Source organism: Podarcis melisellensis, assembly GCF_964234715.1.
Source record: "Podarcis melisellensis genome assembly, chromosome: 9".
NCBI classification, from domain to species: domain Eukaryota; kingdom Metazoa; phylum Chordata; class Lepidosauria; order Squamata; family Lacertidae; genus Podarcis; species Podarcis melisellensis.
Window position 1 is genome coordinate 46,043,800 of NC_138541.1, and position 21,682 is coordinate 46,065,481.

Here is a 21,682-nt window from a genome sequence, read left to right on the forward strand (position 1 = left end):
CGCCGGAGTCTGGGATGTGTCACCGTTGACAGCAGCTTCGACGGGGCGGGGGGCGCGCTCGCTCCCGTGCGCGCGCGCGCGCGCACACACACACGGAGGCAAGTTGGTCAGTCAGGCGAGCAGCAGCACCGCCACCCCACCTCCCGGTTCCTTCAAAAGAGGGGAAGGGGCTGTGTGTGGGAGGGGGCGATCGATGACTTTTTTGCGGGGGGGGGGGGAGATTAAGAAGAGAGGGCGGCAGAGAGCCCTCCGACACTAGCTGTTGAAGGGCAATGTCATGTTTCAAGGCCACCAAAGGCCATAAACTTCAAGCGCGGCTTTGCTGGGGCTCCTCGGAATGACTTTAATGAATAATTTCGGAGACAGTTACGGCTTTGAGGTAATTGCTGCCGCGGCTCTATGAAAACCAGACGTGGCGGCTGGCTCGGGAGAGGGGAGCTCTTCCAGCCGGGCCACTCGCCTGGCTCCCGGCAGAAGCCGCTGGTTCAGCTTGAAGAGAAGAGCTGCCTGGCAACCCGCTCCGTCGGACCTGGAAATCGTACAAGCGCAGGCAAGCGCAGGCGGGGAGGAAGGGAAAGGCCTTTCTGCGCATGCGCGGTCTGGGAAGTTGTCCTCGACCCCGCTCTTCCAACTCTTAACAGTGCAACTCAGAAGTAAGCTCTGTATGGAGTTCAATGGGCCTACCCCCAGGAAAGTACAGTGCTTGCAGGATTGCAACCCAACAGTCAGTGGAGGTCGATCCATTAGGGCGCTGCCCCACCTATCTCAATTTTCCTTCAGCCAGTCAACAGCTTACCATAATCCCATCCATGTATATTTAGAAGCCCACTATATAAGACCTTTTGAATGGGAAAGGTTTTACTTCAAAGTGAAAGTCAATGAGATCCAGGGGTGCCAACTTGAATAAAATGTTGGGGGGGCAGGTAAGCCCCACCTCACACAATCAATTACATGATTCATGCATAGTAAAGGGTAAAGGGACCCCTGACCATTAGGTCCAGTCACGGACGACTCTGGGGTTGCGGAGCTCATCTCGCTTTATTGGCTAGGGAGCCAGCTTACAGCTTCCGGGTCATGTGGCCAGCATGACTAAGCCGCTTCTGGCAAACCAGAGCAGCGCACGGAAACGCCGTTTACCTTCCCGCCGGAGCGGTACCTATTTATCTACTTTCACTTTGATGTGCTTTTCAACTGCTAGGTTGGCAGGTACAGGAACCGAGCAACTGGAGCTCACTCCGTCGCGGGGCACCCGCGTCCCTATCGCATTTCCTGACCGGGAAATGAACCAGGGCCGCGGCGGTGAGAGCGCCGGATCCTAACCACTAGACCACCAGGGAGATTCATGCATGCACCCCATTTAAATGCCCAGGGCCGGATTTAGGTTTGATGAGGCCCTAAGCTACTGAAGGTAATGGGGCCCTTAATATGTCCAGCTGTCCTTTGTCAACAACAAATTGTTGCTTTTGTGTGTTGAATATATGCTATATTGTAATTTATGGACCTAATAGGTATCTAAAGCCATTTGCACATGTTGCCATGCAACCAGTCCAGGCAAAATGTAGGCACCCTATATATAGAAATGAGCAAACCAGTGATATTTTAGGGAGCAGGCTAGTAGGCGGGGCCCATTACTTACATCACAGAAGCCAACACAAGACAAAACACTGTTGCTGTATGTAGGTTTTATTTTATTTGTTTTTTATCTTATATTTTGGAAATGTACATCCAGTTTTTTCCCCTTTAAATTTTTTTGGGGGCCCCAAGAGAGTGGGGCCCTAAGCTATAGCTTGTTTAGCTTATACGTAAATCTGGCACCGACAACTCCCATCAACTTTGGGAGGGTTGGCCCCCTCAAATATTTTATTTATCAGCCCCTAGGAGTTGACTCCTATGGTGGGATCTGTCTGCAAGGCATTGAAATTAAGTTCCTGGTCTTCAGTTGTGTTCATGGTAGGTTGCACCATGTCCATGAGATAGATGGTGAATGCTCCACCAAACTTGGGTCAAAGACCCTTTATAGACATGAGAGGGGAGAGCCAGCGTGGTGTAGTGGTTAAGAGCGGTGGACTCATAATCTGGTGAACCGGGTTCGCATCCCCGCTCCTCCACATGCAGCTGCTGGGTGACCTTGGGCTAGTCACACTTCTCTGAAGTCTCTCAGCCTCACTTATCTCACAGAGTTTTTGTTGTGGGGGAGGAAGGGAAGGAGATTGTTAGCAGCTTTGATAACACAGAGCCTAGGGCTTGCTGATAAGAAGGTCAGCGGTTCAAATCCCCGTGACGGGGTGAGTTCCCATTGCTCGGTCCCAGCTTCTGCCAACCTAGCAGTTTGAAAGCATGAAGTGCAAGTAGATAAATAGGTACTGCTCTGGTGGGAAGGTAAACAGCATTTCCGTGTGCTGCTCTGGTTCACCAGAAGCGGCTTAGTCATGCTGGCCACATGACCTGGAAGCTGTAAGTCGGCTCCCTCAGCCAATAAAGTGAGATGACCACTGCAACCCCAGAGTCGTCCATGACTGGACCTAATGGTCAGGGGTCCCTTTACCTTTACCTTTAGGGTAGTGATAAAGCAGTATATCAAATCCAAACTCCTCTTCTTCTTCAACAACAACTCTTGTTCTAAGGCAAGGTTTGCAGGGACCCCTCTGGTATTGTTGCACTCCACCATCAGCCCCAGCCAGCATAGCCAATGGCCAATGGCCAAGCAACATCTGCAGGGCCCCAGATTCCCAAACCTTGCTCTGAAGGCAATGTATACAAGCTGCAATCCACCACCCAGCTAATGTCCACAGGCTCAGCCAACACTGACTGGGGAAGCAAGCCGAACAGTTAATCCAGCACAGAAGACAATGGCGCATTGGCTTTACAGAAGATCTTCTATCTATGCTGCCTAAAGCTGGGGGTGGGGAAATAACATTCTTCCCCCTGCATATTACATCTGATGCTGTATGCTCTGTTGTAAGGGTGGGCCAGGCAGAAATACGTTTCATCTTACAATAGAATGTTGCTTTCATTTCCCATGGACACCCTCGGCAAAGCTAGCCTGGGTTAGAAGCTTCCGGCTCCAGCTGTTTTAAGGTACAGGCAACAGAAAGAGAGAGAGATCTGGGAGCAACATCGCCCTCTTGTCTGACAACCACGTGTTTCTTCAGTGGGCGGAGGCTGTGGCGTCAGTGGGTCTTTGGTCTCCACTTGCAAAATGTGGCCTAGGCGTGAGTCGGATCCCGTGGCCGCACAACCGGATCTGGTCCTGCCTGTCAAGGGTACGCCCTATTATAACAATTTCGCGTTGAGGAGAGGTGGGGCGCTGTTTGTGGTTTCTTATTATCTTTATTACCACTATTATTACCACAAATAACTAGTTTATTCAGGACTTCCATCATTTCCTGGGACGCAGTAACAGTATTCCCTCTTTGCTCCCTTCTATATAGTTCTCTTACCGCTTCCCACCTCCTCAAATCTACCATCGCAGGCATTTTTCTTTCACATTCTGCCATTTTCACACGTTCCGATACAAAACTGCCGTGCTTTGGGAAAGTAAGTTCGCGCTCCTCTACACCGTTCCTTTTTAAAAATGTCCCACTTAAAGAAGGATCGGCCCACTAAGGAGTTTCGTCTCAGTTTAAGCATATTTACTCGGGGGCAGGGGGCGGGGGACGACAACTTTTGTGGGGGTTCAGTGAGGTAATTGCAAAGGAAGTGGGCTCATCAAGCTTAATGACTAGGGATTAATTCCTCATTGAACGGGCAGCGTCCGAATCATCTTTACTCAGAAGTCCCACAGTGCGCAATGGACTTGCTCCCGGGAGAGTGTGTGACTAGTACTGCAGCCTAATTTAGGACTTACCTCTGAGTAAAATACTTAGAATGCAATCCAACTGAGTCATAGTACCATAGAAATCGATGGATTTGCGTGAAGCTACTCTTGAGTATGACTTGCACACTCCTGCACGCCGGCTTAATTGGACATAATTCAGAGGGACTTACATCCGGTGAGCAGGATATTTTTTTTCTGATTGCAGTCCTGAATGGAAGTGTATTCTTCATTGCTAAATACAGTTCTCCAGTGCTCTTTCTGTAGTTTTTGTGGGATATCTAAAATAAGGAAGTCAAAACCAACAACTTCTGATTGCTGGAAAGGCACGCACACACAGAGGAAGTTGGATCTCACAAGGTCTACTCTACAGGAAGTCCTCCAGGTGAGAGCCTTCCCCAATTGTGTCCAGACAGGTAAAGGGGCACAACCTATATAAGCTGCTCACAGCCCAGCGGCCTGCTCTCTCTGATCCCTGCTATCTGATCTCTTCTCTTTGATAAAAATGAAAAGGCTAAATCTATTTTATCAACGGTTTCCTTATTTTTGCTGACAAAGGGATGCTCTCTGCTGAACTCACAAATGTAAGAAAGGATGATATCTAATAAATATATCCTCTCCTAGTTTCTATGCACATCCCCAAAGTTTTCGCTTCAGACACCGGATTCCTCCAAGTGCAAATTATTTGTGTCGTCTTTTGAGGAAAACTGCGCTCCTCATCTAGTCTCCTCAAAGCATAAACGCAGAGGTGCCTGACGTCTTCATTTTGATCAGGGTATTAATTGCACCAGCCGTTTAAGAATAAGACTCGGAGCACAATCATGTCTGCTCAGAAGCAAGTTCTATTGAATTCAATGGGGCTTCCTAAATCCGTGTAGTTGCTTGCAGCGCTTCTCTCTTGCGTTTAGGGTGCGATGCTAACTTTGAAAGACAAAATATTTTTAGTTCCTGAGAAACGATTGCCGTTTTAATCCCGCCTATTTAGGAGTACACTCGTTGACACCAATTAAGATTTATTTAGGAATTAATTTGTTTTAGGGTCTGGGTATAGTTATCACGTCTGCTTTCTTGCTTGATTTCGATACTTGGAAATATGTGTTGCTATTTCTTTCCTCCCCTACCCCGTCAAAGTTCAAACGCCCCATGTTTTCCTTTCGGATGTGGTTGGACCAGAACCCGAAGCCTCAGCTCTGCATCTCCCTTGGCTTAACGAGGAATTGTGGCTTTCCTTTTGCAGACAGTGAATCTTGGCCGTGTCATTGGCTGCAGCAACGAAAGCCTCTCGTCTCTCAGGCCAATCAAAGCTCGGCCCGTGGCCAACCTTCGGCGTCTTCTCTTAATCCGGCGCACAAATAAACCCAAGATTCTCTCTCTGCCTCCTCTGGTGAATATATTATCAGTCGCCCCGCCTCGCTTTCCCGGTCCCACCATTTTAGGGCGACTCGAAAGATCCGCTTGCTGCACATTCTGGTTGAGGGATATTTTTACACGAGGAGGATCCCCACAGCTCTTTTAGAGCAAGTTTCACAGGCTGCTTTCCTGGGGAAGGGGAAATAGATTTTGGATCTGGAGCCTGAGGAGCGAAAGAGGGCTTGTTATGAGACAGAGTTCCGCCCAGGATCGGCTCTTAGATGTGTAAAGCAGGATTATCGCACTTTAAACATCTATGGCATCCTCGCAATAGTCCCGGGTGGGAACTGTAGTTTTGAAGGGCCCCGAGAACTGTTAGGAGACTCCTCTTCCCCTCACAATTCTCAGAGTCTTCCTAGGGAGTTCTGGAAATTGTAGTTCTATATCAGGAACAGGGGCTCTCCTGGCAGATCTCAGCACCCTTAACAAACTACAGTTCCCAGGATTCCCAGGCAGTATGCCATGACTACTCGAAGTGGCATGATACTGCTTTAGATGTATAGTGTGGATGGGGCAGAGCTGAGAACGGGTACCCTGGATGGAAAGAAATAATGTACAGTATATAATATAATGCATTTAGATTAAGTGCAGGAGGGGTGGGAGGTGCAGAGCTACATTTAGCCACAGGGGCCTGAGGTTACCAGTCCCTGGACTAGAATTTCCAGGGAATGTTGCAGCTTCTAGGCAAATCTTTCTTCAGATACTTCTGGTGCAGAGTGGAAGAAAAACAAGAAAGTGGCTCATCTATGTTCAGCAGTGTTGTGCTATATAATCTATCAATAGGTCTGTCTACTATGATATCAATTTGTCCTCTCTAGCAGTTAGTATTTGTGCAAGACCATTTAAATTTAAGGGGGAAAGCATCCCATTCACTCTGGATTCATAGAACTTTAGGGTTAGAAGGTATCCTGAGGATCATCTATTTCAGCCGCCTGCAATGCAGGAATATTCAGCCGTCTCATACAGGGACTGACTCTGCAACCTTGCCATTATCAGCACCATGCTCCACCAACTGAGCTACCCGGGGTGGGTAGATTACATCTATTGAAATGGGGGGGGGGGATTGAAATGAAGGGGGTTTCAGATCACTGTAGGCTTCAGTTATGTTCCTCCTCTTACCTGGGCAGCTGATCAGCTATCTTCAACAGAGGAGAAAGAAAAGGAAAAAGATGGGTGTAAAAGAAGCACTCTGCCCATGCTTTGACCAAGTTGCTTGCAGCGTATGTATGTCTCTAGATTTGCATTGTGCAAATCTATTGAAATATTTCCATCTCACACTCTAATGCAACTTATTTGAAAATGAAGATATTTAACTGTGTAAACTGGAAGCCTTTGAAACACACAAATGATCTCAGGATGTTTTTTATTTCTAAGGGATTGTTTATTTTAAAAGAATACCAGCAAACCCATCCCCAGGTTCTGGGGAGAAAATATGAACTCCTCTATACCCTCCCCAACCCATACCTTTGTGATTTTTGTGCAGAGGATCAGTGAGTGCAAGGAATGCCCAGCAGATATGGCAAAGTACTGTGCTGTAAATATCGAAGTTTGTGCTACATTGTGAAACCTGGGCCAGCCCTACCATTAGGCGATTTGAGGAAGCTGCTTTGGGCAAGCAGATTTTGAGTATCATGAAAGGGCAGCAAGTTGCTTGCTGCTTAATTTATTATCATTGCATTTTCCCCAATGTCAGCAATGGGGAAGAGGTTGGGGGGGGGGCGCTTCTGCCTAAGACACCAAAATAATTTGATGGGACTTCAGTAGTTTGCATCATATGCCAGCCCTGTTTTGAAACCTGGTGGACCCCTTAGGTGGCAGCCCAGCCAACCCAAGTCTTCCTCTGGTTCTGTCCATTGCAGATCCCTGGCATCTATGTCGATTCTGGAGCAGAGTTCCAAGCTGAAAATGACCCAAATTTTGAGAAGAGCATTGCCACCATTGTATCCAACGAACTTCTCCTCGGAGTAGAACCACCCAATGGAATGGACATAAATTAATCACGTCTATCAATTTCAGTGCATCTACTTTGAGTCGAAGTAACTTTCGATACAGCCCATTGTTGAGGGTTAAGAAGACAGACATTCCCAGGTCCTTGGAAATATTTTCCAGTGCTTCCATTATCTGGTCATCAGGTTCCCCGCCCCCCCCCCGCGCCTTCCAAGAGATTTGCAGCAAAGCGAAATGAATCCAGCATGTAAAACCTCAAAAAGACAAAAAGGATTCAGAAAACGCGAGGTTTTCTTGGATGAAAAGACAGAATTAGGAGAGAAGAAAGAAAAGAGAGCAAAGAAAGGCTTCCTCTATATCCCCTCGCATTCCAGCTGGTGGCCTGGAACTTCAGCTGGTGTTTGGAAAGCGGCTTGGTGATTACACCCAAGTCTTGAGCAGGATGGCTCCTCGCCGTCTGATCTGACGTCAGGGTGTCCATAGAGGCTCTCATTGCAAGGCAGGAGGGAGGGAGGGAGCGAGAAAGGAGAGTTCTAATCACTGCCAGATGTCCTTAATAGCAAATATCAAGACTTATATGGTGCCTAAGAATAAATTTGTAATCAGGGCTCCGCGCGAGCCCATCATCAAAGCAGTGGCATTGCTGAAGGAATAGGAGGGAGAGAGAGACGCTCAGCTTGAACGGCTACCTTTGGGGGTGAAGGGCGGGGGTGGAGGAGAGAGAGGAGAGGACAGGCCCTCCAGAGAGTTCCCTGAAAGGAACAGGTCTCTAACCTCGCCCCGCCCCGTTCTCGAGGCCCTCCAGAATTTATGTGAATATATAATTCAGATAACCATTGCGCTTTAATCTCCATTAAAAGGGGGAGGGAAGGTTTAAACAGCTGAACCGTAATCGGCCAATTAGAAATGGAAAAGATTTGAAGGTGCTGGAGTGGGGAGTGTACATATTTCATAGACTGCAAAGCAGAAAGAAGAGCGTGAGAGAATGATAAGCCTGAGTTATAACCGCAGAAGAGGTTAGAACAGCGGCAGGAACGTGGCCATCCGTTTATTTTCCACTGTCAAGGGCAGCTCCATTCACAGGAAAGAGACACAGTCCAGTTAAAAAGGGTCCCAGTTTTCAAGTCCAAAAGCACTTCCACCGCCAATGGTAGGGCTGGACTGCAACCTTATTCGCTTTATTTCAACGGAATCTCCTTCCACGCATAACTGGGATCGCAGTTTAATGTTGCAAATCTCCTGCACTTATTGCCAAGCGTCAAAGACAGGCGTAAAAATCGATGATACGCGCGTTTTAAACGGCTGCGGGTCTGGAGGGTGTAAGGAAATCCGAATAGTTTGACAGTGTAGGGTCTTGCAAACGCGATCCCCCTGTCCGTGCTCACTCAGAAGAGAACCCATTGAAGTTCCATGGGGCTTACACATATAGGGATCCCCAAGTGACATGCGGATCGCAGCCAGAGGAGGCCAGCGAGACGCTCCGCGCGTCATTCTGACGCCAACTTTGACGGAGAGGCTCGCCATGGTTATCTGGCTCGAAGGAAAAAGCGATGTAAATTTCAGGAACAGGGCTGGGGTGGTAGAGTGAGCAATTCCACGGAACATGTGACAAATCCACAACACAGAGAAATCTCACGGAAGAACTACCGACAAGGGCGATCGATCCCAGTGCTCGAAATACACTCTATTAATTCCTAACACATTTTCTTTCCAGTTCCTACTACTAACGCCATCTGCTGTTTTTGGAATAAGTACCGAAGAAAAAAAGGAATGAATGAAAGGAACGAAAAGCCTTCTTTTTCAAGCCTGACCTCTTTACCTAATCATCTAACAAAAGTAAGATTATAGGAATCCTGGAATACATCCATACACCCCATTCCATAAAGTATAATCTTTAAGACTGGGGAATTTTCATGGATTATCAACTCAGTCCGATAGACGTCTTCTAAGCAGCAATCGCTTTGAGTTCAGTAGGGTTTAGCCCAAGTAATTGAACTGAACACAAGGGTTGTTTACAACAGCATTGAAATTCCTTTAACAGATGTATGTCCGCAAGTGTCTGATGCTTATGGGGGTGGGGGTAGTTCTCATGAACTATCATTAGGGGAACTTCAGCTTGTAATTGATGGGTGCGTTGCGTAGATTAGGCTGCAGTTCTCTCGTCCGGGGTTAGGAACCTGCGGATCTCCATTTGTGGTTGGACTCCAACTCCCATCAACCTCAGCCAGCGTGAGTTATAGTCAGGTATGATGAGCCAAATTAATGGTGGGTCACATGTTTCCTACCCCTCGGCTATAGGACTTCAGGCAAGTCCTCGCAGCTCGTCTGTTACAATTGAAGGTACCCTATAGTTCATGAGAACTGTCCCTCATCACCGCCAAACATGCACAGGCGTAAGTCTGTTAAAGAGGTTTCAGTGCTGGTGTAAACAGTCCCTGGTTCAATGCAGACAAGATAATTTTCAACCGAGGGAAATACTGATTTCAGAGAATTTGTTCTGTCATTAAATATATTCCAACCCATCACTTGCACTGAGGAGCTTCAGTGTGAGTTTGGTAATGGTAGGCCCTGTTCAGACTAGGTAGGCCCTGTTCAGACTAGTGGAGACTGATTTCCATGCAAATGTAAATCAGTAGTAAAATAACAAGTGTCTACTATACTATTACTACTTAAAACAAGCTATTCTGAAATATGTGGACAGGAGGAAACTATCTGTAGTAAACATGCAAGCAAATCAACATTATCTTGCATTCCTAGGGTATTTGAAGCGCCCTCTTGAGCACAAAATATATATTTGGAAGCATATATTCCAAATATTTGGAAGCATTTCAAATTTGAAACGAATGGTACCTCTTCCAAGCAGATGTATTTGGAACAACAGTTGTAAGAAGAAATATGTGGAAAGGATAGTGGTACCCCAAATTGGCCAGGCTCTCTTTTAAGTTACTTTTGGAAATCTAAGATGTGGGTTGTACACTGAATGAAATCCAGGTACTTTATTCCAGCTGTGAAAGCGGAAGGCCGTGGAGAGGGAATATATTGTGTGGATTGAAATAGCAAACGGTCCACACATTTATATCTACATATTAAATCTAAGACCGGGCAAGCTGACTGGGAGAGACACATAGTATAATTCTAATATGTGTCGATTTGGAAGGAAGACCCACCCCAGTGAATATGGTTTTCTCTCTGGTAAAAAATATATATATGTATCTTGTGAACCGCCCTGAGATCTTCTGATGAAGGGCGGTATAAAAAAATAATAAAGAATAAATAAATGAATAGGCCTGTAATAATTCAGACTTTGGCCAGATTGTGGACAATAACCCCGAGCGCCAGGACCTCAGCAGTTATCCTGAGCTGCATCTTGTCTACAAACGTAGCTCAAAGGTTAAAGTAAGATATACTTAAATAACTTTGCATGTTGATGGAGAGAGAGACGAAAAGATGGCCACAAACAAAAACAGCAACAAAACATACTGGTTGGTCGGCCTTCGATGGCAGATTCTGAAATCCGATTCACGCAGCTGAATCAGGGCCTTTTTCTAGTGTGCAGCTTTTAAACAGAATCTCAGCACGTGAATATTGTGGATAGTTATTCTTTTCGCTTCTTCAGGCTGTGATGCATTGCGGCTTAAGCTTCCCCGCAGGAAAATGAAAAGCAAATAGCGCATTCTCGGTGGCTCCCAACAAGGGCCGACCTCCTAAAACTTTGCATTTCCCACCTATTTCAATGCAATCCACTTCCAAACGAGCAAACCTTCAGATTCCCAACCTACAGTTTACCCCTACACAAATAAACGATTTTCGCGGGCTCTTAAAATAAATCACCGCAGCACGGCTGAAGCTGTGGAGAGAGCAACACCCCATACTGAAGACATTATAGATAAGTGAAGTCCCATTGAAATCAAAGGGAGCTAATTCCAAGCAAATGTGTTTAGGATCGGGGCGCCTCCCTGCAATCTGGAAGCCAGCTACTCTCGCGTAGCTCCAGTTGCCTATTTAAAACAAGTGACGGGAAGGAACAGAGTCCAAAAGGTACATTCCTGTCCCACATTCACATATGTGAGATGCTCACCCGACAGAAGTCAGAGGGGCTTCATTCTCTCAAGAAACGCTTTTCAGAGCCGCCTTGTTAAAGAAGTCAAACAGTAGATTCCACGGCCCCAATCCTGCCCGCGTTTGCTCTGCAGGCCCCACTGAAGCCCGCAAGGCTGGAGCTCAAGAAAGCGTGCAGAGTACTGCAGCCTTAAAACTATTCCAAATAATCCTTTCAAAACAAAACAGGGAAAGTAAGTAAAGATAATTCACATTAATAAGGAAGATGTTCTATAAGCCTTCCAAACACGATTCTTTTCTTTATGCTAGTAAGGGAAAGGAGAGGCAAATGCTAGTTTTGAAGGCCATGATGGAGAATTAAACACACTTGTGAGCTATACTGTATCTGAAAATCATTAAACACCATGGCATATGCTACTATCACTTTTTTTTTATTAAAAAAAGTATATTCCATTCTCGCAAAACTGTTGCCCACAAGCAGAATACATTTGCATGGAAGCGAGTCCCTAGGGAGTTAATGCTGCACGCCAGTGCTAGAGGATGGGGTGCAACCCAGGTTCGCACGTGTTTACCCCCAAGTAAATGATCATAGACAGGCTTAAAGGGCGATCCGCAGCCGATAAAAACCATCCAGGGATTTCAATTATAATGTGGACTGTTTCCTGGTCCCATTGCACTGGGCCAGAAAACCAAATCTATTTCGAGGCAATTTGCTTCCCGAAAAATGTATTCGGGATCATGAGGCTAATGACCGCAGCCTGGTGTGGCGTCTCATCCTGGGAAGATTTGCTGGGAAGCAAAAGTCCCACGTATCAGATAAGAATTCCCTGCCTTGTTCACTGTAGAAAGTCGCCCTCGCCACAACCCCCCAGATTTCTGCGTCAACACGCAGGGGGATGGCTCTGCGAGGGTGATCTGACAGAGGCTACCAACCCGATCCTATGCATGTTTACGCTCAAGTGAACAAACGCGCCTAGCAGAGAGGGGAGTGGGGTCTCCTCGAGGATTAAAGAAACTTCAGGGAAACTCCCGCCTTGCATCCAGGCGCTTCGTCCTCTCTGCGATGCGCGTTTCCAAACCAGCTGCAGAAGATTCTCTCCTTGGCTGTGGCTCATTCATTAATTTCCCCTCTCGGATTACCTACCAAATAGTTGCTGCGGCCTCTTAAGCCATTATTGCCAGCCAGGAGGCGACGCGAGAGAAAAGGATCCTGATCTTTTTCTCAGGCCTCTCTATCTTTTCCCTCCCTGTGGCGCTGGTTGCGCAGCGGTTATCATCCCAGGGAAGGGAGTGGGGGTGGACAAGGCGACGGAGAAGTTCAGGCCTGACCTTAGCGAGAACTTTACAGATAGAAAGGGAGAGAGAGACGTTGCCAGGCTCGTCCCCAGTTCCCAGCGAGTCGCTGCCCGAAAGGACCACGTCCCAAGAAGCGAGAGAGGGCCTTATCAGGCTCGCAGCTCCCGCGCAGCGATCTGGGGCCAGGGCTCCTGACATCCCAATCGACCATCAATTTACCTTCCACCGCCCCGCTTCCCCATTTAGCTTTTAACGTCAAAAGCTACATTTTTGTCGGCTCCGGCCTGTCTAGGGCTCTTGCGATTTAGCTCCAGGAATGATTGCTCCTGAGAAAATAGCAACAGCCCCATTACCGAGCAATTAAAAAGGATCTCTCCCCCCCCACCCTTTCTCTCTCTCCCTCTTTCCCCTCTTAACCCTCGCCCGCCCACCCGCCATCACCTTTCAGTGGGTCCGATGGCCCCACTCGTTTAGACAAAGAGAGGGAGGAGGAGGAGGACTGGAAGCCAAAAGTCCTATTGATCATCTAGTGGAAAGGGGAAAAAATGCCGGTCAGTCAACCTGGTCTGTTTCTATGGTTGAGATCCCGTTTCAATGGTTGACTTTGGGTGCGATCCTGACGATTCTGTAGCATCTTTCGATTCTAGGGTGGGGGAAGCTTTAAAGTAATGCATAAACATGTTCACACGGAGTTAACAGTCTCTCTAATACCACCTAAGGGACTGGATGATCGACTATTTCGACAATACGACGGGCCTTACTCCCTAGGAAGAGTGGCATTGGTGACCCTGTGAGCTCGTGCGTACACGTGTGTGAGAGAAAGCCTAGATCGCTCAAGCGTGCTCTCTACTGCAAACAAACAAGTGCAGGTTTTCCTTTTCTGCTGCTGTTTGGTAAGGAAGCGTTGAGAAGTTTGAATGAGGAATAATTTATTCATTAAACTGGGGGGGGGGTTCCTAAAAGAAGAGGTGGTGGTGAAGAATCAACCCTTAAGCACTCGCCGCAGCCTCGGGACATAGACCCGCTTCTTCTAAAATCCTAGTTCAAAGCACTGCGTGGATGTAACAGTGCAAACATAACATAGAAAGACTTGCCAGTCGATATTCTGGGCCAGAAATCTACAAACACGCGAGGACGGACGGCGTCTGGGAGTGGGAAGTTTTCGCGATCCTTGAACCAGTTGTTTCTCTTTTCTATCCAGAACTTTGGATAGCGTTGAGCAAGATCTACGAAAAATCGTACTGGGTTGGAAAGGAGAGATTGGATCCAGCTACAACAGCAGCTGGAGTTAACTTTTTTGAAAAGAAAAGTGTGAGGTGGTGGTGGTGGGGGGGGGGGGTAGAGGGAATGTTCCTTCCCAGGCAAGTGTCTGTAAACACAGCTCTTCCCAGCCTCAGCTACCTGACCCCGGGACTGGAAGAGGGCACACCACGTTGGCCTCGTTGTTGTAACCTCGCAACCTTCCTGTTGTCAAGGCGGCCTGGCCAGCGGTGTAAAAGGCCCCTGCTTATCTTTTTATGGGCAGCTGGAAATCTACCTTCTCTCTTCGTCAGAGCACGGCCAGGGCGAGCCATTGAAAAGAAAAGAAAAGGGGGGGAGGGTTTCAAAAAACAACAGCCACGCACATCAGAGACATCTGGGGCAGAGCCAGCCAGCCTGCGCGGATGTCTTGTTCCATTCACGCCGGGAGCCCGGGGGCTACAGGTCTATAAAAGTGAGCTCGGGAGAAAGAATGAAAAATCCTCTCGCTTAACCTTGAAAGCCCGATTAAGACCCAAGCAAGCTTCCTCAGGGGACAAGCTTAAACCCCACGCAAAACGACGGACGCCATTCGGTTCCTAAGTCCTCAACCTCAACTCCGTTAGCGCCGCGTTTTCAGGCCGGTCAAGAAAAGGCTGAAAAGAAAACTCAGGACTGAGCAGCAGTATTGGGAAATTTTGGGCAATGCTGTGGCGAAGAGGGAGCGAGGTCCTTTGAAAAGGGACGAGACTGACGGGGTTTTTCTATTTCGGGACACCAGAGTTTCTTCGGGTTGTTAGAAGCCAGCGTCGCCTTATCGAGGCGGTTTCTAGCCCTGGTCAGTTTCAAGGAGCTTCAAGGCAGGGGAGTCTGTTTCCCGGCCTGGTGGCGTTTCCATCCCAGTTTTATTCTCTTCCTCGCTCCCCTTAAGAACATTACAGAGCCCAATTCGGAAGCCCTTGCCAGAGTAGGATTACACTTACACACACACACACACACACACACACACACACTTTAAATAAATGGACTCGCTGCAGTCAATTGGAAGGAAAAGTGCAACCCAGGAGAGTTTTAGGGAACCACAAAGTTAATATCCAGGTCACCGTATCTCACTGTAAATCTTGCATTTCTCCCCTTTCCGAAATCCCTAGCCTCGCTCCCCGTTTCATACTTGACATAAAGCTCCAAGTTACATAATCACTTACGCGGTATACCGAGGTTTCCTAAACCATCTTTGGCCTGGCCCCAGCCAAAGCTCGAGGGCGCTTCCGCAGCACAAACCTCTCCCTGCAACGCCCTGCCGGTTGCCACCTCTGAATACAACACGCTGAGAAAAACAGCTCGCTCCGATAAGCACGAAATAAATATCCAGATTAGCTCCCGTCCGCAGTATCCTCCCCCATTCGCAAGCAAACACCTTTAGAAATCACTAAATTATTACAGCTTCAGTAAAACTAAACAACCTCTTTCTCTCACTCCTCAGAGAAAACAAAGCAAAATTTGTTTCTGACTTGATCTAGTGCTCTACTACGGCCCATATAAAGTACTATAAAAATATCAACCTGAGAAATAGTATTTGGCCCAGTGTAAATGCTTCCTTGCCCCCTGAGCACGGGTGGAATTTACTTCCGCGGAAACGTGGTCAGGATCGCAGCCAAAGTCTCGGGGGAAAAAACATCTCCCGCCTTTGATATTTCTCTTTTACCCTTTCACCAGGGTCAAAACTAAAGGCATAAGCTTGCTACTCCAATTCCTATGCCGCGCGTTTACTCGGAAGTAAGTGTCGCCGCTTCCAACGAGGCTTTAGCAGGCAACACCAGCCCACAGGATCTCACCTTGATATGTCATCCTGGCCATTTACTTCCAAACGTTAGCTAACGTTTGGAAGTAAATGACCAGGATTACAATAGCAAAACTCAGGAAGGAAAGGGGTTAAAAAACATTTCAAGGCATCGAACATTTTCGTTTTAGAAAACACACACACAGTGGTTTATTGAATACGTACAGCGTTTACACCTTTGCGTTATTAAATTCAGCTCCACGGACGATTCGTTTTTACTTTTATTTTAATTTTTAACGTTCGGTTCGTTTCCTTAAGGACCGAAGTGCACTTGAACAAAAGAGCTGTCGCAAAATCTCTCCCAGCTCTCTGAGCGACCACAATGGGGAAAAGGACAAACCTAGGAAGCCCCGGACTCGGCCCAAGACGCAGAAATTGTGGGCTCCTGCTTTGAGATCGCCATCAACACGTTCACCCAACGGGGCAAGTATTAAACACATACACTTCACGTGACACCCTAATGCCTGCGAGATTTCTTTCTTTCTTTTTGTCCCGTGTGTTCTATACAAATAAAGCAAAAATAACATTCAATGAAGGGGAGAGAGGAGGAAGGAGGGGGGAAAAACAAAACAAAAAACTATGGAGACGCCATTATCCCCTTACCACGCCGGAGTTTTCTTCATATATTCAAATATGGAATGCTTTTCTTCCAAGATCCGCGGTTTTTTGGGGTTTTTTTTTTAAAGGCGAGACTAGGGGAGGGAAATTGCACATAAATAAACCAGACGATTCCAAAACAACAACAACAACAAGTCCTCAGCTCGACAGCGGCTCTCTCGAAGGCGCAGAGAGTCCTCCGGCAAGACGAGGCTTCTTCGGGCGCTCCTTCCCTGCAGTCCTGCGAGCGCCTCATTGCTTGAGCTCCAGAGCCCACACGTGCTGCGGCCAGCCCGTCCTGCCTTTCGTCTTCTTGTCGTTGCTGCTCACTGTACTTTTCAGGATCTCGTTCTGTTCCGGGAGAGGAGACGGAGAAGAGAAACAAAGAGATTATCTCTCTGCGTTTTATCTGGGTTAACCTCCTGCCGCCCGCACCTCTTTGGCAGGAGGGAGGCGTAAAAGGAGCCTCGGTCCGTTTGCTGAGAGGCCTCGGAGCAAACGGAGCAAGCTCTTTCTCTGAAACGGGCTTTCTCGCAAAACGTGGAGGGATCAGATCCGCACACTTAACACAACCCAGCTAGGGCTGCGGAGTTGGTGCAATGGAGTACGCTTCCCTGAGCCTTCTGAGCAGCCGCTGTGTGTATAGGATCGCCGGAGGAGCCGGATGCAGCGCAAAAGCGCAACCCTTGGGAAGGAAAGCGGCTCCCACGGCGACCCAAGTCACCCAACACACGTCTACCGTCTACTCAGTTAAAGGCCTGGGAGTTCTGTGGGGTTTACACCCAAGCGAAGCGTGCACAGAATTGTAGCCTCGTCTATAATATAGTATTTGTTGTGGCCTGCTTAATTTTCCGGCTTAACGGTTTTCTGAATCGGCTCGCCCTCCAAACGCGAGCGAACAGTGCTTCTCCAAATATAGGATGAACTTTATTTTAACTATAAAAGACTTTCATATCTGCAGGCGTCGGACACACACTTTAAAGCGAAGCAAAGAAAAAAAATCCTCCGGCTCACTGAACAGCCCAATAGTGTATAAGCTACCCAGAATCTCAGGTTGCTGGACAAATGGCCTGTGAGGTTGTGGGATGTGTGTCTAAGTAAACACTGAACCTACAAAATAAATCAGCCCCCCCCCAACGACTTTGCATCTACTCATTCATCATTCTTCCCCCCACACCTCAATACTGTCTACACAATAACTCTCTCTCTCTCCAACTGAATGGAAAACGAATAGATTTTAAATTCCCCTATACACACACGTGTTGCATATGTTTACTGGTTATAAATGGCCAAGTCACAAGGAAGGATAAGACCCAGGGGTTCTTCTTGGAGACGACAGTCACCAGAGCCTGCTTGTAGCCTTCCTGTATTTCCAATAAAGTCCCTTCCAAGGCAATGAATGCGTCCCCCCGGTATCCCAAGATAAGGAATTCATGTATGAGATGTGTTGTATAGCCTCGCCCCCCCCATGTTAACTTAGACCCTGAGCAGACCTGGAAGCACCGACCGCTGGTTTTCTTGTGAAATAGGCATGCTTAGGATCTGAGAGTACTGATCTACTGAGTATTGTATATGGGCAATATCCGAGTCCCAAAATACTTGGAAATATCTTCCCACCACCACCCCTTGGGGGATCGTCTCTTTCGAATATTGTGCACCCAAACCTTTTTTCTCTTTTTTTAAAAATCCAGTTCAGAGTGCTAAATGCAATTATTTGGATATACCACCTATTTCAATGGAAGATGTTTCCTAGCGCTTTAGGATAACACAGCAAATGTATGGGGTCTACTTTGGATTTTTATTTTATCTTATTTTATTTAAAAATGCATCCCAAGTGTTTTTGTTCAGGATTGTTTGTAACCTTAACCATTCTAATCCGGGTTGAGATTCAATTTCCAGCTCTTGGTCCCTTAGCAACTGCTGTTTTTTTTTTTTTTTAAAAAAACATCCTTCCCGATTATATTTAAAGAAAAACAGAAAACTTGTGATTGTAACCGGTTTCCTCTTCCCGCTCGCGATTAACTAGGCGTATTCTTGGAGGAAAGGAAGAGGGCATGATATTTTGAATTATTGGTGGAAGGCGGAGCTCGCCCCGCAATACATTTGCCTGATAAATTCAAAGTAAATAGAACTTTCCTGACTTACTGTGTGATCAACGCGTAGCTCAGGAACTCCAGTTAAAGGGTTCAGTATTAGTATGTGACTTGCAGATTACAGCCTTATGAGGAAGTGAGTTCCAAACACACACAACCCTCCGCTGGACTGCAGCCTGCAACAGCACATCTGAAACCCCACTGATCTTTTTTAGTGTGTGTGTGTGTGTGTGTGTCCTACTCCTTCCCCAAAGGGATCTGTCTTTGTCGACGTTTCTTTAAACCGCAGGCTCTCTCAGGAGATTTGCTGGCTGGGGCCTCAATCCACAACTCATCAGTTCCAATCCACAACTCACTAATTTAAAGGCAATCCCGTTTGCTTTAAGGGAGAGTCCCTTGAAATCAGCGACTTGTCGATTTGGAGAGCGAGCCGGTTAGAGTTTAGCTCAGGAAGCGGAGCCGGGACATTTCCACTCGGATCCGCAACTGAGGGCGAAAGCGAAAGGCTGGCATTGAAACCGACTAGAAATTTGTCCCTAGCATCAAGGGAGTCTCTTGTGACATTTTGGTTACTCTAAGAAAGGCATTGCCCTAACGTGGATTTTGGAATTTATTTCCAAATGGATACGTTTGAAAATGGTCCCTTCGGTTTTCACGGCGACTTTACTTTGGAAGGGAGTCTGCGTTTAGGGTCAAACGTTTAGGGATGGCCTCTGAAACAGCTTCAGTCCAAAGCCTACCAGTTTAACCGGTTTGCGGAGATTTTGCCTATGCTGCAGAAATTAAAATCACTCAAGAGGCTGGTTCAGGGGTTTACGGGCATCTCCCACGCCCAATAAAGGCCGGGGTCCTTAAATTTAGAGCGTCAGAACAATGTTCCAGCGAAGTCAGTGGGAAACACCCCATTCCGTATGTTTTGAAGGGCCAAGAAGGATTACTTTGGGATAGCGAAGAACAATCTCTCTAAACCAGTTTGTTTAGAGACAAACATCCCTTGCCCTGCGATGTTGCTGAATTACAAAGCCTTGGCCCTGCTGGCTGAGGCTGCCGGGAACTGTAGCCCCCCACCCCTGCCCTAAGGCCTCTCAAGTCGGAGAAGGAAAGTGATGGAGTGGCTCTCGCTTGCGCGTTCCCTTCCTGGAATCTTCCACGGATTTACGGATTCACAGCCTTTCTATCAAATAAAGAACGTGTGTGCAAGAGGGAGCCTGTAAACGAGTCGGGTCCTACCTACTGTGATCCCATCTGGAAGAGGATAGGGAAGTATTTCACGTGTCCAACACGTTGGTTTCCCACAGCCCAGAGAGCAACCTTCGCAGCAGCCTGAGATCTTTCGTGGGTATGAATAGACTTGGAGCTCAAGCCAACGCTTTAGCAGAGGCTGCCCTCAGAATATTTCCTTGGAAATTAAATCCCATGGAAAGCAAGGACACGGGACGCTCCTTTCCCCCACAATAAGGTGGAGGCAAACCTTCCACAAGTTAACGGGATTTCCCCAAAAGCAACTAACTGCGTTCTTAGGTACACCCTACTGGTTTCAGTGGAGCGTTGCTCCCCTTCGAGAAGCTTAGATCTCCCTTTCCATTCCATTCTCTCAGGACGTAGCCTTGATCCTAGACGTGTTTGCACTTCACTGGGCTATGCTTTTCAGGGGCTCCAAGAAGTCCTCTTTGGACACACTTTCCCTAAAGTACAGGGGCGGGAAACCTGTGGTCCTCCACGGCTTGATGGGCTACACCTCTTATTCCCAACACCCTTGACCATTGGCCATGGGGCCGGGGAAAACTGCATTTCGACAGTCGCTGGAATAGGAGGAAGAGGCCGCCTCCCTCTTCTTGACTGCTAAGGAAGCAGACTTCGAGAGCAGCTACTTCTGGGGGAAAGAAGGCCCTGCTCCTAACTCAGGAGAAGAGCGTCCTTCTTCGGACTGGGCTTGGGAGTGTGTGTGGTTGTGCTCCAGCGCTCCCTCCCCACTCCTTCCCTCCCTCCCTCCGGGGCCGTACTGACCAGCTCCTTCTTCCTCTTGTCCTCCTTGACGTCGGTCTTCTTGATCTCGGCCTTGAAGGCCTCGGCCTCGCCGTTGGCGTCGTCCTTCGCCAGGAGGTCCATGAGGTAGGCGATGTAGCTGGTGGCCAGGCGCAGCGTCTTGATCTTCGACAGCTTGGTGTCGGCGGGCACGTTGGGGATGCACTCGCGCAGCTCGGCGAAGGCGCTGTTGATGCTCTGAGTCCTGCGCCTCTCCTTGCGGTTGGCCGTGCCGCGCCGCTTGACCGGCCGCGGGCCGCCCCCTAAACCCGGCGGCCCGCCGCCGCTGCCCGGGGGGGCCACGCCGCCCACGTAGTGCGCGGGGGGCTCCAGGCCCGGCGCGCCGTTGGCGTACTCGGGGCTGTAGGAGAGCGCCATGCCGTAGTCGGGAGGAGACATCTCCGAAGGGTGGCTGCTGATCAGCCAGCCGTGGAAGTAGGGGTTCTCCTCGTGGCCGCAGCGGCTGGCGGCGGCGGCAGCTGCGGCGGCTGCAGCGGCGGCGGCGAAGGGGTAGCCCTCATGGTGGACCACGGGGTGGTGCGGGAAGCCCCCTACCAGACTCATCGCCGGGGCCTCGGGAGCCCCGCGCCCCCGATCCGGTCCCTGGATCTGCGCTGCCGAGAAGAGCGTCTTAACAGAGGCTGGTGGCCATCGGAAGAGAGCTGCAGAGCCCCCCGAGCCCCCTGGAGGCAGCAGGATCAGGGCCACCCTCGGCACTCATGCGGCCCGGGAGGTTGGGGCTGAAGGGGCGAAGGAAGACAAGAAAGGGGAGCAGGGTCCCCCCTGAAAACAGGGACCCCTCCCGTCTCCAAGAGGTGAGGTGGGTTTCCCTCGCTGGCTTTTTTCCTGTGGCGTCTTCTTAGAGGGATTTTAAAGATATATATGAACACAACTTGGGGGGGGGGGATGTTTACTTACACCTGCATTTTCCTCCGACAGCCTCCCCTTGGCTGGAATGTCCCCCCCAGCTTGCCCAGTGGGTCCAGTTCCTTCTCCTCCCTGGACGGGAAGCGACTCCTGCGGTTAAATCTGACCGGCTCCCATCCACTTTGCTGGCTGCTTCGCAGCTGCCCCACCAGGGAAATCCGCAGCTCTTCCTCGCCCCGAAGGAGAAGCTGAGGAAGAGGACGAGAATGAAGAAGATGGTGGTGCTGGCGACGATGGAGGGGGAAAAAATCAAGGCTCAAAAAAGGCTTCCCGGTCTCGGAGCTGCGCAGGGCACTGGTCGAATTTCCCAGCCGATCTCCATGTACAGCTACATGTTTAGGGCAGCTCGGGTTAATATATGTCGTCAGAGGCTCTCCGGGCCAATCCGGGCAGCCGGGAGGCGGGGCCTCCCTCTGCGGGCCATAAAACTTTTTT

The 21,682-nt window shown here is 48.6% G+C and overlaps 1 protein-coding gene and 1 long non-coding RNA gene across 3 annotated transcripts; both read right to left on the minus strand.

Annotated features, from left to right (window-relative positions):
- Nucleotides 1–3,310: 3,310 nt before the first annotated feature.
- On the minus strand, nt 3,311–12,866 carry LOC309378268. Its single transcript, XR_014171975.1, has 3 exons — nt 12,375–12,866; nt 10,652–10,741; nt 3,311–4,095 (listed from the first exon to the last, which is right to left on the minus strand). It is a non-coding gene; the product is annotated as an uncharacterized lncRNA (long non-coding RNA).
- Nucleotides 12,867–15,724: 2,858 nt separating this feature from the next.
- On the minus strand, nt 15,725–21,553 carry HAND2 (heart and neural crest derivatives expressed 2). Of its 2 annotated transcripts, XR_014172021.1 has the most exons (3): nt 20,303–21,553; nt 16,209–16,553; nt 15,725–16,106 (listed from the first exon to the last, which is right to left on the minus strand). XR_014172021.1 is itself a non-coding variant. In XM_081926335.1 (2 exons), the coding sequence occupies exons 1-2, from the start codon at nt 20,882–20,884 to the stop codon at nt 16,455–16,457; spliced, it is 681 nt and encodes a 226-aa protein (XP_081782461.1). In that variant the 5' UTR covers nt 20,885–21,553; the 3' UTR covers nt 15,725–16,454. The 2 variants fall into 2 exon arrangements, 1 of the variants encoding a protein (XP_081782461.1); XM_081926335.1 differs by having other exon boundaries at nt 15,725–16,553.
- Between the last annotated feature and the right edge of the window lie 129 nt (nt 21,554–21,682).

Bases quoted from the DNA above. Each gene is read 5' to 3' on its own strand.
- HAND2 (XM_081926335.1), bottom strand. From the start codon at position 20,884: ATGAGTCTGGTAGGGGGCTTCCCGCACCACCCCGTGGTCCACCATGAG. The intron at 16,554-20,302 runs GTCAGTACGGCC...CTCCCGGAACAG, and splicing joins ACAAGAGGAAGAAGGAGCTG to AACGAGATCCTGAAAAGTAC.